The sequence below is a fragment of the Xiphophorus maculatus genome, chromosome 15 (assembly GCF_002775205.1).
Source record: "Xiphophorus maculatus strain JP 163 A chromosome 15, X_maculatus-5.0-male, whole genome shotgun sequence".
Taxonomy (NCBI): Eukaryota; Metazoa; Chordata; class Actinopteri; order Cyprinodontiformes; family Poeciliidae; genus Xiphophorus; species Xiphophorus maculatus.
Window position 1 is genome coordinate 17,538,772 of NC_036457.1, and position 16,567 is coordinate 17,555,338.

At 38.6% G+C, this 16,567-nt stretch overlaps 1 protein-coding gene and 1 long non-coding RNA gene across 3 annotated transcripts in view; one reads left to right on the forward strand and one right to left on the reverse strand.

Moving 5' to 3' along the window:
- Nucleotides 1–16,567, forward strand: part of phip (pleckstrin homology domain interacting protein) — a 39,798-nt gene that overhangs the window by 13,155 nt on the left and 10,076 nt on the right. The window contains exons 11-30 of one of the 2 annotated variants that reach the window (XM_023348119.1): nt 1–101; nt 268–308; nt 761–859; nt 3,464–3,620; nt 5,208–5,342; nt 7,893–8,021; nt 8,093–8,318; nt 8,749–8,901; nt 9,671–9,854; nt 9,944–10,046; nt 10,141–10,278; nt 11,086–11,183; nt 12,008–12,215; nt 12,357–12,467; nt 12,576–12,683; nt 14,589–14,713; nt 14,889–14,971; nt 15,089–15,200; nt 16,097–16,158; nt 16,355–16,510. In XM_023348119.1, the coding sequence (XP_023203887.1) occupies nt 1–101; nt 268–308; nt 761–859; nt 3,464–3,620; nt 5,208–5,342; nt 7,893–8,021; nt 8,093–8,318; nt 8,749–8,901; nt 9,671–9,854; nt 9,944–10,046; nt 10,141–10,278; nt 11,086–11,183; nt 12,008–12,215; nt 12,357–12,467; nt 12,576–12,683; nt 14,589–14,713; nt 14,889–14,971; nt 15,089–15,200; nt 16,097–16,158; nt 16,355–16,510 (2,529 nt within the window). The remainder of the gene's footprint in view (nt 102–267; nt 309–760; nt 860–3,463; nt 3,621–5,207; nt 5,343–7,892; nt 8,022–8,092; nt 8,319–8,748; nt 8,902–9,670; nt 9,855–9,943; nt 10,047–10,140; nt 10,279–11,085; nt 11,184–12,007; nt 12,216–12,356; nt 12,468–12,575; nt 12,684–14,588; nt 14,714–14,888; nt 14,972–15,088; nt 15,201–16,096; nt 16,159–16,354; nt 16,511–16,567) is intronic. The other variant, XM_023348120.1, reaches the window with a different exon arrangement.
- The window catches only part of LOC111611415, a 27,283-nt gene continuing 10,768 nt past the window's right edge, over nt 53–16,567 (reverse strand). The window contains exon 3 of the long non-coding RNA XR_002754042.1: nt 53–121. This is a non-coding gene — a long non-coding RNA (uncharacterized LOC111611415). The remainder of the gene's footprint in view (nt 122–16,567) is intronic.

Genomic DNA, 16,567 nt, shown 5'->3' on the forward strand with positions numbered 1-16,567 from the left:
GTGGGATGTTCCTCGCAACAGGAAGCACCGATCACATCATTAGGGTGTACTACTTTGGGTCGGGTCAACCAGAGAAGATCTCTGAGCTGGAGTCCCACACAGTGAGTCTGAATACTTCATTCTGTTGTGGAGAAACATGATTTTGTCTGTAGGTGGAAGCATTTTTAACAGCTGGGGTAATTGATTATGATTTGGTAAAAAAAAAAATAAAAAAACCCAATGTGCTTTCTGACAGTACTTTTATTATTATTATTATTTTTTACATAGGATAAAGTTGACAGCATCCAGTTCTCCCACTGCAGTGACAGGTAAGTTGTTTGCCTCAGAGCTACACGGTAAAAATATCAGGTTTTGATATGCCTAGCTGTTGAAGGGCTGTTCTTAAGGGAAGCTCTGGGTGCTGCGGCTTGATTGTGTCAGCAGAATACGCCACCTTTAGTTAATGCCTGATGCACGCTGTTACACACTCTCTGTGTCCCACACAAGTAAACTCAGTTATTCTTTCACACCGTGTGCGCTCAGTGTTGAGCTGAGCGTGGCCGCATGGGGTTCGCACAAACAAAAAAAACGCTCAGCTGTTATTCCCACCCCTCCGAGTCGCCCCAATCTAAGCAGGGAGAAAGATGTACAAATATGCAAAGGTACACAGAAAATAGATTTCAGGTTTTATTTGATTTCTGTGCATGAAGGAAAATGATTTGTAATACAAAGCTGAACTAGTCCTCCTTCTCAGTGCTTCGTATATATTTATGTGCTGTAGGTTTGTGAGTGGCAGTAGGGATGGTACGGCTCGGATCTGGCAGCTGCAGCCTCAGGGCTGGAAGAGCATTCTGCTGGATATGCAGACCAAACTGCCTGGGTAAGTGTGTGTGGGGGTGCGTGCGGGGGTGTATGTGTGTGTGCATGGCTGCCAAAAATGCTTCGAATAATTTTGGGGCCTTGAGCAAAACCCTGTTTTGCTTCCTTGTTTATTTTTTAATTCAGTAAAAAAAAAAAGAAGACATTTTCTGGGAAATCATTGTGATCGTTTCCTTGAATTCATCAGGATGCTGTGTAGATTAACTCTGGAAGGCAGAAGTGAAATTATAAAGGAGAAATCTAAAAACAAAAATGACTTGTAGAAAAAATTTTTGTTGTTTTTTTTCTGATGCTTACGGTTTAAATGTGAAATGGACCGACGCAGTCCTTTAAAAGGACTGACTTATAATGCAAGACAGTATTATATAGTACCAAAGGTCTCTGAATCCTCACCTGAACCCTTTTGATTTCCATGACATTGAAACCTTTCAGCCTCATTGTTACCTACTGAAACGTCCTGCTCTCTCTCGCTCCCTTGCAGCCTGAATGAACCGCAGATATGTTTAAGCATGTCATAAAAATCTCCAATAGCTTTTACCTTATATAATTGTAGGGCTCAAGTGACTAAATGCAATAATCATGATGAACAATTTTTGAAATAATCGTCAACTGATTTGATAATCGACTAATCGTTAACTGGAGTAGAGACTAAAATGAACCATTTGCTGAATTATTATTATTTTTTTCTTATTTTATTATTTGTTTACTTGCATCTTTTAATGTATTTATAATATAGTATAGAAAGGCTTAAGTATTTAAATGAAAAATTTGCAGGATGTGGCAATTGTTTTAAACAATTAATTGATTAATTGTCAGAATACTTGATGGAATAGTTGATCACTACAATAATCGTTAATTGCAGATTATTTAGAGCATGATCTAATTACCTTTCATTCACAAGAACATAGCAACAATTATATACTCTGCTGGAAAATAACACAACATACTGAATATTTTAGTTATATTAAAATGTCTGTAACATTTATTTATTTGTATTTTGATCTGTAAAGTTGGGCAATTGTACAAAATAAATACCAAATAAACTGAGTGTATTTTGGCATAGCGCATTCGCTAATTGGAAAAAGATTAAGCTTTTTCCGATTAGCGAAAAAGCTCAGGGCGGACAAAACTTGCAATTTGTCCGACAAATTATTGATGAGGGCTTAAAGTGAAAATCAACCAGTGCAAGTTGCAACCCGATTTCTCGGTTTTAACTACACCCTCTTCTGTCTTTAAGCAGAACTCTGGTATAAAATGAATTTCTACTGGTTCGATGGGAGGCAGCCATTAAGTCCTTCAGGGATTCACCAATCAGTACTCACTGCTGCGACTCCAGGCCTGCTGAAGAAAGCAGGCCTGGATGGTTGAATTTGAATATTGGGTTCATAAATAGCCACAGCCGTTTCTTCTGAACAATTGATGAGCAACAATGGAGGTTGAACTTGAGGTTGCTGAGAGAATTGGAAGAAAAAGACCCTGAGACATTTACTGATACGTTCAAGGCCACAAGCTCCTTCCAAGAAGTACAAGGCCAGACTTTAAATTACTACTCGTAAGGTAAAATTGCTTTGGTTCTAGCAAGAAAAATGTAAAATGAAAAATGTTCTTCAATATGCATGTAGTTTATTTTCATCAGTAAAATACAAAATATCTGTCAGACCTTTCTTTTTATTCTATTGTTTTTTTTTTTAAAAAGAAGTGTTTGAAACACTTTTTTAAAGGACTAAACGGTTCAGAGATGCCATTTTAAACTGTCATGGATCTTTTTTTTTTAAAGCAATTAGGGTGTTGCTGTCATTAAGTACAACCAGCAGCCTCTGTGTGGAGTCCTTAGGGAACATAGATCTTCTCTCTGAGATTTCTAAAAGGCTGCCAGCACTTTTAAATCTCACATCTTTTGTTTTAAATAGTTCTTTTTTCATCTGTTTCCCTGACCCTTTCTTTTAAACACCACACTAAAAATAGCTAACTTTTAGTCGTCTTCTTGCAGTATTACCTTCCACGCCGAAGAGTGCTGTGGTTAGCATAACACTGTGGCACTTACCTTATGGTTTATTTATTTCTTTGCTGATCAGAAAGGACGATTTCTTGGTTCGTCTCTCTAGTATTTTAGATGTGCTAGCTGAAGTTTTAAATTTCTTCAGTTTTTCAAAAGATTCCATAAAACAAGGTACGGTTTTAGTTTTGAGTGAATTTTACTTTTCCTTAAAGATATTGATTTAAAAATTGACTAAATTTAAAGGTGTATATCACTGATCACCTCGTTAAGTAAGACATTTAAGTTTAGTTTTGGTGTTTGTCTTCATATGAAGTTTTTTTTTTTTTTTTGCAATTTTGCGCTTTTTGTGTAAAAATTTAAAATCCTGCAGCCGCAAATATTTCTGATCGAAAATGTGCATTTATTCTAAAATGGAAAGAAATCAAACTTAAGTAAAAATGGGGCAAATGGATAACTTATACATAAGAACTATTTGCTGTCAGCTTTATTGCTTAATTTCTTTCTTTTTTTTTTTTTGCATAAAAGAGTGGAAAAAATAAGACAAATTAAGTTATTAAAAAATCCTGCTGTTAGTCTTATTGCATTTTTTTTTAATCTTCCCATCAGGAAATACAACCCTCCTCCACTGGAAGACAAGGTCACTAAGCTTAAGGTTACCATGGTGGCATGGGATCGCCATGACAGCACTGTGATCACCGCCGCCAATAATCTGACGCTGAAGGTGTGGAACTCCACCACCGGGAATCTGGTCCATGTCCTGATGGTAAGAGGCGTCTGAACGTTTAAACTCTGAAACTAATTCAATGTGTATTTAACATCAAGTAGTCAGTTTCTGCTTAACTTCATCAGACGCTCACGTCGTTTTCAAATTGTTGGCCCAATTGTCTCTACGGCTTTCCGCCACCGTAAATCTCTAACTGTTAGACAGAAGACTTTAAGTTTGACTCCTCAGTCTTTTAAAATGCTGGAAAAGTACAGAATTAGTTTTTATCATTTTCCGTGGAAATTGGGTGTTGAAAAAGTATATTTTTTTAAATCCATACATTTTCCTATCTTCCTCTCTAAAGGGCAAAAGTCTAATAATTGTTAATATATGTAAAGTTTTTAACAGGGATTTTTAAATTTGACATACTTTGTCCTTGATTTTAGAATAGAATAGAATATTCTACACACAAATATCCAATTATGGAACTTTTCTTTTTTAAACTTTTTGCTAATTTATTAAAGACACAAAACCAAGAAAACACATTCAAGTAAGTGAAGAAAAGAGACACATTGTGAATACTTTCTGGAAAAAAGGTCAAATTAAGAGTAAGAAACTTTACAATTAGGACAAATTTACAACATAGGAAAAATAATAGCATATTAAGCAGTTAGAGAAGAAAAATATACAATATGTCCATGAATTTCTAACGTTACATCCATCAGTATTTTTGTTTTTGACTTGCAGATTCAGTCAGAAACTGAAAAAGTGGTTAATTTACTACCTGGTATGTGTCTAAGCCACTTTAAATTAAGGTTAAACTGGATCTGGGACTCTAAAACTGGGTTGACCTGAATTATGTAAAAATAATTGCATAACTTGCCAAATAAAGAGAGCGCTGAATGCAAACTTAAAAAATCAAATCAAATCCGCATTTCTCAAGATCACTGCAGCGTTGGATATGTTTTCCGTAATGAAATAAAGGTGACCTGACTGAGTTACAGAGGTACCTCCCAGACACTCACTATGAAAACCGGAAGCCAATTTCATCAATGTTATTTTCAAAGATAAGATCTGGCTATTAAAGTTCGTGGAAGGTTAATATTTCCTACATAAATTCTGAGAATATTATAAAAATTAAGAAGAAATAATCCCAAATAATCGCTGTCCTTTGCAGCTGATTTAAAGCGTTGCACCTTTTTTATTCAATTTTCTCTTTAATGTAAAAACCTTAGAATTAAAAGAGATTTGTTTTTGTTCTTTCGTGCTGTTTATAGGCTGTAGTAGCTCAACACGGCCATCATTTTACCGATGCCGGTGAAACCTCCAGGGCCTACTTTGTTCCCCAGCTCATAATTTCACAACACCGCCTGCCATAGACCTCCCCGTCTTGTTATTTTATTGTTGGTGACAACAGCCTCCCAGATGGCATTTGATGGATGTGGCCCGTTGGACACTGACTAACAATAGTCCATATAAAAACAAAACTCTAATCTGTGTGCTTTAGATTCCAGTTAAACTGCTTTTAGTTTTATGGCAACAAGCTAAAATCTTGGATTTTACTTCTCCCTATAATTATGTTTATAGCCAGCGTTTTGCATGCGTTTATCCCTCCTTAATTGAGCTGTTGCTGTTTTTTTTTGGCAGGGTCATGAAGATGAAGTGTTTGTCCTCGAGCCTCATCCGTTTGATCCGAGGATCCTTTTCTCGGCCGGGCACGACGGAAACTGCATCGTTTGGGATCTGGCGAGAGGAGTCAAGATCCGCTCTTATTTCAACATGGTGGGTCTCTCATTTTTCTCACTCGTTTGCTAATCTGTGTTGTTCTGCAACAAGTCGAGCGAAGATCCTGATATCTTTCACCTTAAATCACCTCGGTGTAATTTTCTATCATCTCGTTATGATTCCCTCTGCGAAATGTACCATTGTGATAACTCTTCCAATGTATTTATTACGGTTGCATCCTTTTGTCTTTGTCTCTATGGGAACCGATGACAGTCCTAATCACAGTTTCAGAACATGAGTCACTAAGGAAGCTGATCAGTTGGCCAAAAAGTCTTGGTCTCAGTTTTGGTGCTGAACTGCAACGGGAGTGTGTGATTGAGACAAAGCTCGGATTTCAGTTAGATCATTACTGCAAGTAAAGTTCATTAACTTTGACTAAATTCTGCTCCTGGGTCTGTGTTAAGATGAGTAGCAGGTGGATGATGGGAAGAGAACTACACTGTTAAATTAATAGTGTTTGGCAGCCAATGTTTGCATTAACAGTATTAATGCAAACGCCTTAACCCGCCTATTATGTTTGTTTCTGAGGTACAGCAAAAATGTTCGTGGGTCAATTTGACCCAGGAAGTGTTTAATCATGCAATAGTGTCAGAAACTAAAAAATTCCTCCTAAACATTTTTGTATCTGATTATTAACTCCAATACTAACCATTTCACTCAATATTTGTGCAATGATGTTTTTTTATTTCTAACAAATAAAGGATCAATGATGACAACTTACTCATTTACTCATTTGGACATAAAAAATGGAATTTACATTTTTAATGTCCACTGAAAAAAAACCTACAAACAAAAAAACAGTAATTTCCTTGAAAAATTTATATTACATTTTGGATTTTTTTTTTCCAATAGGCGATCTTTATAATTGAATTTGAGACACACATACTGTTCTGGGTCAAATTGACCCGCTGATTAAAATAAAGACAAATGAGTCATGCAGAGAGTATTTATGTTTTTCTCCACTTCTGCTGAGTGTCCACTCAGTGTGGGTGGAGTTGGCCACGGGAACAGAAAATGTTCCCGTCAAAAGTTGTATGAACACCTGCTTTCTCGCAGTTTCCTAGTGAAGGAAGAGAATGCTGAGAAGATGGGTTTGTGTGTGTGTGGTGAAATATGGTTCATAGCTGCAAGGAAACGTATAGAATTGGAAATTTTTTTTATTGCTGGGTCAAATTGACCCAAACGGTATCTATGTAAAAAGTAGACGCAGGGTGGGGGGTTGCAAATGTTTAAAATGAATAAAATTTCAATTTATATGTAGAGTGCACCTATTAAGACAAATAGAAAAAGTAAAAAAAAAACATAACACTTCCAACTATTTTTTAAATTTCTTTAAACTTTTAAACTGGTCAATTTGACTTGCAACATAACAGGAGGGTTAATAGTCGGAATGTGTCCACATTTTGTCATGTCACAGTCTTAAACTCTGATACACAGTTGGAAATAGATATAGTACATCAGGTTTAAGTTTTCTGTTTTACAGAATGTCCATGCATCCTTAAACACCATAAATTTAAGTCTGTTGTCATGTACCTAAAATGAAGGCCTTAAAATGTCTTAAAGTAATTTTTAAAAAGTAAGTTGGCCTTAAATACATTACAGGTCTTGAATTTTGTCTCGACTGCTATATTCTATGGATTTTTCTTTTCTCGCTGGACTTTTCTGCAATTTATTCTTTGTCTCATTACTAACATACACCGGGTGCAAATTAATCACAAGTTTGCTGGACAAAGTTACGTCTTAAATTCCATTCGTAATTGTTTTAAAAAGTCTTAAATTTGACCTGGTGAAACCCACAGAAACCCTGTTTTAGGTTCTTCGATACTATGAGAATAACTCGCTAAAAACCACAAAAATGAAGGAGAGAGGTTTTATTTTCTTTCTTTAAATTCAGAAGTTGCTAAAATTCCTTTCAGCATTTGGACACAGTGCAAATGTTTGGCTCTATTGGCCTCTACAAGTTTAATTCACAGCATTTTGCCATCCAAACTGTGAAGCACAGAGGTGGTAGCATCGTGTTGTGGTGCTGTTTTGCTGCAGGAGGGAGTGGTACACTTTGTAAAATAGGTTACATTATAAGGAAAAAACAGCATGACAACATTAAAGCCAGGAAGTTAAGACCTGGGCACAAATTTGTCGCTCTGTAGTGCTCCAGTGGGGTTGAGTGAATCCCAAAAATTTAAGCAAAACCCTAGCTGCTGTTTTGCTCTTTCAATTTTTCTGTTGAAGCTTCAGGTTTTGGGGGTGTGGCTCTGTTGGTTCTGGCCAGCAGACATGTTGGGAAGTTACTGGCAGGAAGGGCAGACAGTAAAACCACAGCATTCCCACATGTGGAGTAGTGACATGACTCACTGGGAAACATAGAAGGTTGTTCATAAAATTGTTGCTGTGCAGAAAATGCCTTTTTTCTGTTGTCATTGTGTTGCCTTGTCCGTCAGCCGCAGGGTTCGTATGGAGCTTTAAATCCCTGAAAATGCTTAGATGATTTCAAGGTTTGGAAAGCCCACAAACGTCCACCTTCTTCCTCGTCTCGCTCTTCTTCTGCAGATTGAAGGCCAGGGACACGGAGCATTGTTTGACTGTAAATGTAGTCCTGATGGGCAGCACTTCGCCGCCACCGACTCCCACGGTCACCTGCTCATCTTCGGCTTTGGCTCCAGCGGCAAATATGACAAGGTGCGCCGTCTTTGACATTCATAACCAGAATGTTGTTTGCAATCGTTAATATCCAACACAACTGCCTTCAGATTGCCGACCAGATGTTTTTCCACACCGATTACCGGCCTCTGATCCGGGACGCCAACAACTACGTCCTGGACGAGCAGACCCAGCAGGCGCCGCACCTGATGCCCCCGCCCTTCCTGGTGGACGTGGACGGGAACCCCCACCCGCCCAGGTACCAGCGGCTGGTGCCGGGCCGGGAGGGCTGCCGGGATGAGCAGCTCATCCCTCAGATGGGGGTCACTTCCTCCGGTACGTCAGCTCAGATCGTCTCCATTTGTTTTTATTTTTTTTAAAATGCCTGCCTGAAGGAACAAACACGAGTCGTTCTCCTCTGCCTCAATCTGCTCATCAGGCACCTAATCAGAAATGCCTTTCTCAAGATGAAGACTTTACATGTTAGCATAATATTAATGTTCGAATTTCTCAAATGCACATAATGAAAGGCTTTAAAAAAAAGGCGGTACTGGAATTAAAATCAGATTTAATTATATATATTTTTTTCAAATCTTGGTAGTAATCAGTAGTCAATGACATGGAAATCTATTTTAATGTAATGCCACTTTAAGGTCTTGGCTCAAATTCTGCCAGTGAGGCTTTGTTGCTATATTTCTTACAAAAAAGTATGTTTTTCCTGCCGCTGGCTTTTTCTCTGTGGACTTGATTTCTCACTTCCTGTCAGGCCTGAACCAAGTGGTGAGCGAGCAGGCGGTGGACGGGCCCAGTCCGCTGGACACCATGATCCAGAGGCTGCAGCAAGAGCAGGACCAAAGGATGGGAGCCAACGACGCCTCTGCCGCCGGAGGGTCTGGAGCGAACACCAGGGCCAGCAGAGGTAGGAAGGATTTCTATTTCATCCATGCTTCTGCTTTTGAAGATTTCACTTTTAGAAAATCTAAAAAACAATTTCTGCACTTTCTTGGGTTTCCATAGTGATGTGAGTCCACCCAAGAACTACCATCTTGTTTATTTTACAGCTCCTATTTATTTTGACTTTGAATTCAGGTTAACTACAAAAAGGAGTTATTGAAATAAAAACCTTCTTTTTTATTTTTTAGATATATTCTGTCATTTGTACTTGATCAAATGAAATGTTTGCTACTGCTTATCAAATTGGTGATATGTTGTTTTTATGACTTTTTATTTTGGGGTTTTTATGATGTAAAGCATTTTGAACTGTGCTCCACAAATAAACGTGACTCATTGATTGATTCAAGAGAAGAAAGTAAGAAAAATGACATTTAAAATTGGAAATTGAATTTGGTATGAAAAAGTCTGAGATTTTATTTTTAAGCCACGTCGCCCAGCTATTTATTTAATCTGTTTTGGAGGGAAAATAGGCAGAAAGCTGGTGGAGACCAAAATATGTGCACAGCTGAATACAGAAGCGTGCCACCCTTTTATTATTAATATATTTTTAAATAGAGCTCAAACTCATTTATCCTCCGATTCACTTTGTTTGATCTATCGCATAAAATCCCTTAAAAGTACAAATGTGACTAAATGTAAATGTATCCACTATAACTGCACCCTCATTAAATCCAGCAAGTCTTTTGGATGCTGTGGTTGTAAATAAAACCATTTTTGACACCGTTTCCCTTTAGGTTCTGTCGGTTCTCCCACTGAGGTCCACTCCCCTCCCAACGTCGGTCTCCGGCGCAGCGGCCAGATCGAGGGCGTCCGCCAGATGCACAGCAACGCCCCCCGCAGCCAGATGGCCACGGAGGGCGACCTGGTGGCCTGGAGCCGCCGGGTGCTGGTCCCTGAGCTGGAGGACGCCTCCGTCAGGTAAAACTTTTAAAAGATCCCCATCCATGCAGTCGAGCTTTCTACAAGACTTTCCTCTCAAGAACACCTTGGTTTGTGTACGTGCGCAGGAAACAAGTGACGTGGCGCGAGGCTAAAGGCGACGAGGAGATCAATATTTATCAGTCGGAAAGGAGGAGACGCACGATCCACTCGCTCCCCAAGGAGAGCAGGGTGCGGGAGTTAACCAAATGTTTTTTTTCTTTCTTTTTTTTCTGCATCCGGTAACGCATCAAGTAAACTTTCCCCTTCGTTATCTGTTGCGAAGGTTCACCCGACGTCAGAGTGCGCGGTAGACGAGGGGAGGAAGAGTCAGGGTAACCACGGCTACCACACTCGTGCCGCCATGGAGGAGACGAGTCGGCAGAGCGCAGAGGCTGCTGACGACGACGACAGCACCTCAGAGGTACATGTAACGCTCGTGTGGATTGATTTTTACATTTTTCACTTTTATTATTATTGTTATATGTTGACATAATACAGTGTTTACCAGGGTGTTTGAAATGCTTGAATTTCAATTGCTTGATTTCTCTATAAACTCCTTAAAAGTGCTTGGTATTCAAACTGCACAGTGTTGTGATAAAGTGCAATTCAACGTGCAAAACCTAAATTTGGAAAACGTCATTTACATTTGAAACCAGATATTTTCATATGCCTTGTAGAAAGACATTTTTTCTGACTGAAGTAATTTCAGACCAAACTTTTTTTTGTTTTTGATTAGTTTAAATTATTAAAAATGCCTGAAAACTTAGCAAGAACACTTTTTATACATTTTCTTTGTAACTTTCTTTGTATGTTTTCTTTTAGCATTTAATTTGAGCAGATTTGGTCGCATTGTTTCAATGTAATGAATATTTATTATTCCTAATGGCTCAATGAATTATTGATCTGTGTAATTGAAATAAAAGTTGACTTATATTTTATACATTAAATGTTGTTGAAATTGGGGGATTTACGTTTTTTTTATATTTTACTTCACCTTATCCCTTCGGTAGAATGTGGAATACTTTCAAAAGACATTATTAATAATAATAAATGTTATATAATTGTAAATTGTCTTTTTAAGTTGATTTCTATTGTTCTTTTTGTGTCCAAATTTTGAAATCTTACCCTGAAAAGTGCTTCAATTTTACTGTGGGAAAAAGTGTGAACCCTGGTAATATGTAGTCTTGTTTACTAGTGTGTTTTACGCTAAAATAATGTGTGTTTTCAGGCAGAGGTGGAGGTTCGGCAAATTAACGGATATTCCTCGGAGGATGAAAAGAACGAAGAAGAGAAGGAGCCGTGGCCAGACGAGCACAGCAGCTCCAGGTAAATAATTCATTATTGAATATACACAACCAGAAATTTTGCATTTAAAGGAAAATCTTATTTACATATATTTATTTTGATTTACTTTTTTTTTTTTTTTATTTAACAGAAGGTTGCAATAAATGTACATTCATTGGGAAACAGAAATTCAGAATTTCCAACGTCTGGATTGGGGAGAAAGAGCAAATAGTGCTTCTGTTGCAATATAAAATTCAGAGTTTATCTTCAAAGATGAATGAAGAAAATAATCCACGCATGACAATATCTGTTATTAAAGCAACATTAAGGGTTTGTAATTCAGAATCTCAGGGTACAGTGAAGGCAGCATAGCTTTAATTCAGGATCAGTGGATTTCCTTTTCACTATATAGTGATTGTGTGTAACTGACAGGAAGTACAACAACATTTTATTAAGTTATAACTTTTACAAATAAACATTAAAAGAGAGGCATGCACAGACCCTTTCAGAAAATCAGAATATTATTTTTAAACCCATTTATTTCATAAACTTTGTCTCATTATATAGATTAATTACACAAATTGATGCTTGAAAATGCCAATTTATGTTACTTATGATGATTTTCTGCTCACAGCTAAAGGAAAATTTAATAAAAAGTTACTTTTAAGCTGACAAACGTCACTCGTCGAGGCTTATTTTCCAATTTATTTAAAAGTTTGTTGTATCTTGACAAAACTTCTGAACATTTTTTGCCAGGCTCTGTTACATTTTTTCTTGCATAAACAGCATTTTCATAAAACAATTTTCTTTGATTATTTTTTTTTTTATGTTTGTTTTTCTTTGTTGTTGTTGTTGCTCTGTTGCAGCGATTACTCCAGCGATTACTCTGACTGGACGGCAGACGCCGGCATCAACCTGGAGCCGCCCAAGAAGAGCGTGAAAGTGAAGAAGAAAAACAGCGGCTCCGAGGAGGACAGCGACAAGAAAAGGGAGGGGAAGAAGGAGAAGAAGAAAGAGAAAGCAGACAAAGATGGCGCATTACCAAAGAAGAAGAAACCAAAGGAGAAGAGGAAGGTCTGTTAGACTCTCACTCACTGGATTTTGTGTTTTTAACCTTGTTAAAGTGCGATTTTAGTTTTAGGGGCTTCAGCACTACATCTTAGAGACATTTATTTGGAACATTTTTGTACATCTATCCCGGTGTGTGACTTTCAGAGGAATGAATTTCAGGAGCAAGGGCTGACCTTGGAGGAATGGCTTCCCTCCGCCTGGATCACAGACACGGTTCCCCGCAGATGTCCTTACATTCCTCAGATGGGAGACGAGGTACGCAACGCTTCCTGAAAATTCTCCAGCGAATCCAGGCGCTCGTCGAGGCTGCGACGCTAAGCGCACGCGAAACGTAACCTGTTGCATTTTTGTGCTCGCCTGCAGGTGTACTACTTCCAGCAGGGTCATGAAGCTTACGTCGAAATGGCCAAACAAAAAAAGATTTTCAGCATCCACCCTAAGAAACAGCCCTGGCACAAGATGGAGCTGCGGGTAAGAAACCGGCTAATTCAATTACTATAAAAAAAGTTTTCATCCCCTGGATGTATTATTTATAATATGAGCTGAATTGACATATGGCTATGTCAGTTGTAGGGTTGTACTAATAAATTACAAGAAAAAACATTCGAAGTTGCCGCTGCTTTTAGTTACTGTAAACTGCAGTTTATTCCCTTTCTGAATGTAACCCTTACCTTAACTTTGATTTTGCCAGAAGAGTCCCAGACATTTCATAACCCGGCATGTTTCATAACAGACCAAGATGGAAAACTTTAAACTTGCCCTGATTTTGTTCAGCCTTCCTGTTATTCACTCAAAGTCTTTCTGTTGTTGCCGTCTGAGTGAACAGCAAACCAAGTAGAAAAACTTTTAATTTTTTGCACGTTTTTCAAACAACTTCTTGCAACCTTTGTATATTTTGAAACACTTTCCTGTTGCTGAAAAGACTGGTGCACATATGGTGCGTTCACTGACTCGATTTTTTGGGGTTTCCATCCATCTATTTACAGTAGTAAAAACATCTTAATGTCCTGCTAAAGCCGCTTCTGCTTCATTAAATCACAATTATCACTAAATAAATGACAGCGACGCCTGAACGCATTGTGGGTGGCAAATAATTTAGCAGTCTTTGATTGATCTTAAATTTGAACCATTTGTGATTTTAACACTGACATCCAGTAATAACCACTGTTTGATGGGAGTCCTGTCAGCGGCTGCTTCAGTGGGGTCTAACAAGCGGCTCCAGAGGGAATAGCAAAAATAAAGTCGTCTTTAAGGGATTGGGACAAAGACGCAGCAGTTTCTGAAAATTCATTACCTGCTACAATCATTTCATCATTGGTTACCGTCTCATTGCTGTCTGCAATTAGTTATTCTTTTTTCTGCTACCTCTGAACCTTGTAGCGATACGTCTTAGTCTGAGAAACGGCGTGTCCAGGTTCACTTTCACATAGGAAGTCATTTTTCTCTCTCCTAAAAATAGTCTGTGCTTAAAAGAAATGCTGAAAAGGTGCCATCCTTGTGTAGAAAATACATCTGGGAGCGTGAAGAGAACCGTCCGACTTCACTGTAACTCTTGATTTTATTTTCTGCAGTGTGTTAAGTCCCTTTTGACATAACAGAGCGGAAATAGTTCCATTTTGTCCATGGATGGCAGACTTTCTTGTGTTAGGGTTCCAGTGTGTTGTTTGGGAATTTTTTGATCATAAGGCGTGAAATGCAGCGGAAAACTGAAAAGGTTTGGTGTGCATCGATGAATCGGCCCAGATTTGGTTAATTTTGGGATAATGGAAGTCGGCCAATACTTGCATGAGAAACTGATCTTATCCACCAATTTTATCTATGTCTGCAAAGGTAGAGAGGGTGTTGACCCTTCCACCTGGTCATTTCTGTATGCAACAACAGTCACCGCACTGTTATCAACTTGCTCTGCTGCAATATTTAGCGACTTTTCAGGCGTAAAAATTGGTATCTGATAAAATCCGAATCATTTTTTTCTGTGTCTCTCTCTCTCTTTTTATCAGCAAAGAAATTGCTTTTATTTATTTCTAAGTGCGGTTTTGGAAAATCTAAGCCTAAATAGGTTTTACAATCATCCTTGGTTTAATTCCTAAAGACAATTCCACGGCTCCACACAAGTTGATTTGTTTCCCCAAATGGGTTTCTGACTAAAAATTTCTGGTTCAGATAACCGAAGTACCATCTTTATATTTATTTTTTTCACTTCAAGCTTCTTAAAGATCGGTGATCAGCCAGAAAATTGCAACCAGAGCACCCACAGAAAGAAAATGTTGGGGGGGAAAAATATAAACACACGTCTGAACTGTATCTAAAATAATTGCATTTCAAGGCTAGCCAATTGATCCGTTTTGAGACGATTTGCGTTCATTTGCGTTTCAGGAGCAGGAATTGATGAAGATAGTTGGCATCAAATATGAGGTGGGTCTGCCCACACTCTGCTGCCTGAAGCTGGCCTTTCTGGACCCTGACACAGGGAAGCTGACAGGAGGCTCCTTCTCCATGAAGTAAGAGTTTGACTTAAGCAAATACCTAGAAATGCTGGGAATTTGGCCATTTTTCAGCTTTTTAAGTTGAATTGATAGAGTGTTTGTGTTTAAGTGGGTTATATCTTTGGATGTTTTTGTTAGATTGGTCCTGTAGCATCGTTTCTCTGATTTTTAACTGACACCTCATCTGCAGGTACCATGACATGCCTGACGTCATTGACTTCCTGGTGTTGCGGCAACAGTTCGACAACGCTAGGAGGAGGCAGTGGACTATAGGTCAGATAAATTCACTCTTCACTGTACATAGAAGTACCCCCTGCAGGATGTGGCTCATGAAGTGTGACTTTTATGTGGTAGAAGCCTCTAAACACTTCTTGTGTGTCGCTTGCTCAGGCGACAGGTTTCGGTCAGTGATCGACGACGCCTGGTGGTTCGGGACCATTGAGAGTCAGGAGCCCTACCAGCTCCAGTATCCCGACAGTTTGTTCCAGTGCTACAACGTCTGGTAAAGCCCCTGTTCACTTCACAGTTGGGTTGCAGTTAAATGGGCACAACCATAAAAGTGCATAACCAAGTGCGTTGCATATTGTGAATCTATCATAAACCAAAAAAGGTACATATTTTTGTGCTAAATGTAGCGATCTGTTACTGCAGAACTGTCACATAAACTCCCCCAAAAGGTTTGTGGTTTTGTTGTAGTAAAGTCTGAAAAAAGCCAAGGGATCTTTATCTGACCATCAGGTTTAAAAAACATTGTACGCACGTAGTGAAGCCAGAGAGCAAAATGAAATATGTTTCTAAGAAATAGAGAGAACTGAAGATGAAAAGGAAAGAGTGGGAGGTCCAAAAGGATCTGTTTTTAGATTCAGAGATGAGGATTTACAGTCGGCGGAACTTATATGTTAGTAGCATATCTAAAAAAAAAAGACTCAGATAGCACTAAGAGGGTCAAAAAAGACAACTTTTTTGTTGTCTAAACACAAGATGGTGTATTTCACTTAGGCACAAGACAGTGATCTGAAAACACATCAGCAAATCCATCTCTGACTGATAAAAGAAAAAAAGAAGCCTATACCTAACTCTGACTGATATGTATTTATTAAATTTAGAGGAGTTACTTTTCCCCACAGTTTTTTTTCCTAATTAAAGAAAACATAATTTAAAAACTTCTCTTTTTACTCTTGGCCAGATATTGATATTTGAAGACCTGAGGTATATAAGCGTGAAAGTAAAGCTCAGAAAGATGAACTCTCTAAGGAGAGAACGCTTTTCCAATGCGCTGTCGTCACTTAGTTAAAAAAAAAAAGGAAGCAACAATACATGTCAGCAGAAATACAAATGAAATCAATAGGAATAGAAAGTGAGGGTACAGAGGACTGATCCCTGATGTTTTCCATGCAGCTGGGATAACGGTGACACAGAGAAGATGAGCCCATGGGACATGGAACCCATCCCTGACGACGGTACGCGTCTCATACTTTTAATACATTTTTCTCAGACTTTGTGGCACCTACCTTTTATTCACAGTTGTCAAACAGAATGGCAAAGGGACAAGACATGCAGCAAAGATCGTAAATTTGGGATGTTAATTCTAGACAACCCTTTCATTTATCATTTTGAAAACTTTCCCTTCTGTTTCGCCCCTTCCTCATGCTGTAGCCACGTTTCCCGATGAGCTGGGCACGAGCGTCCCTCTGACAGAAGACGAGCAGAAAGATCTGCTGTACGTCCCGCAGGATGGTGAATGGGGCTGCCGCACGCGGGCCGAGGAGTGCGAACGCATCATCAAAGCCATCGACCAACTCTGCATGCTCGGTATGATGTCACCAGCAGTTCCCTTTATGCGAAAGTAAAATTGAGCCACAGACTCAT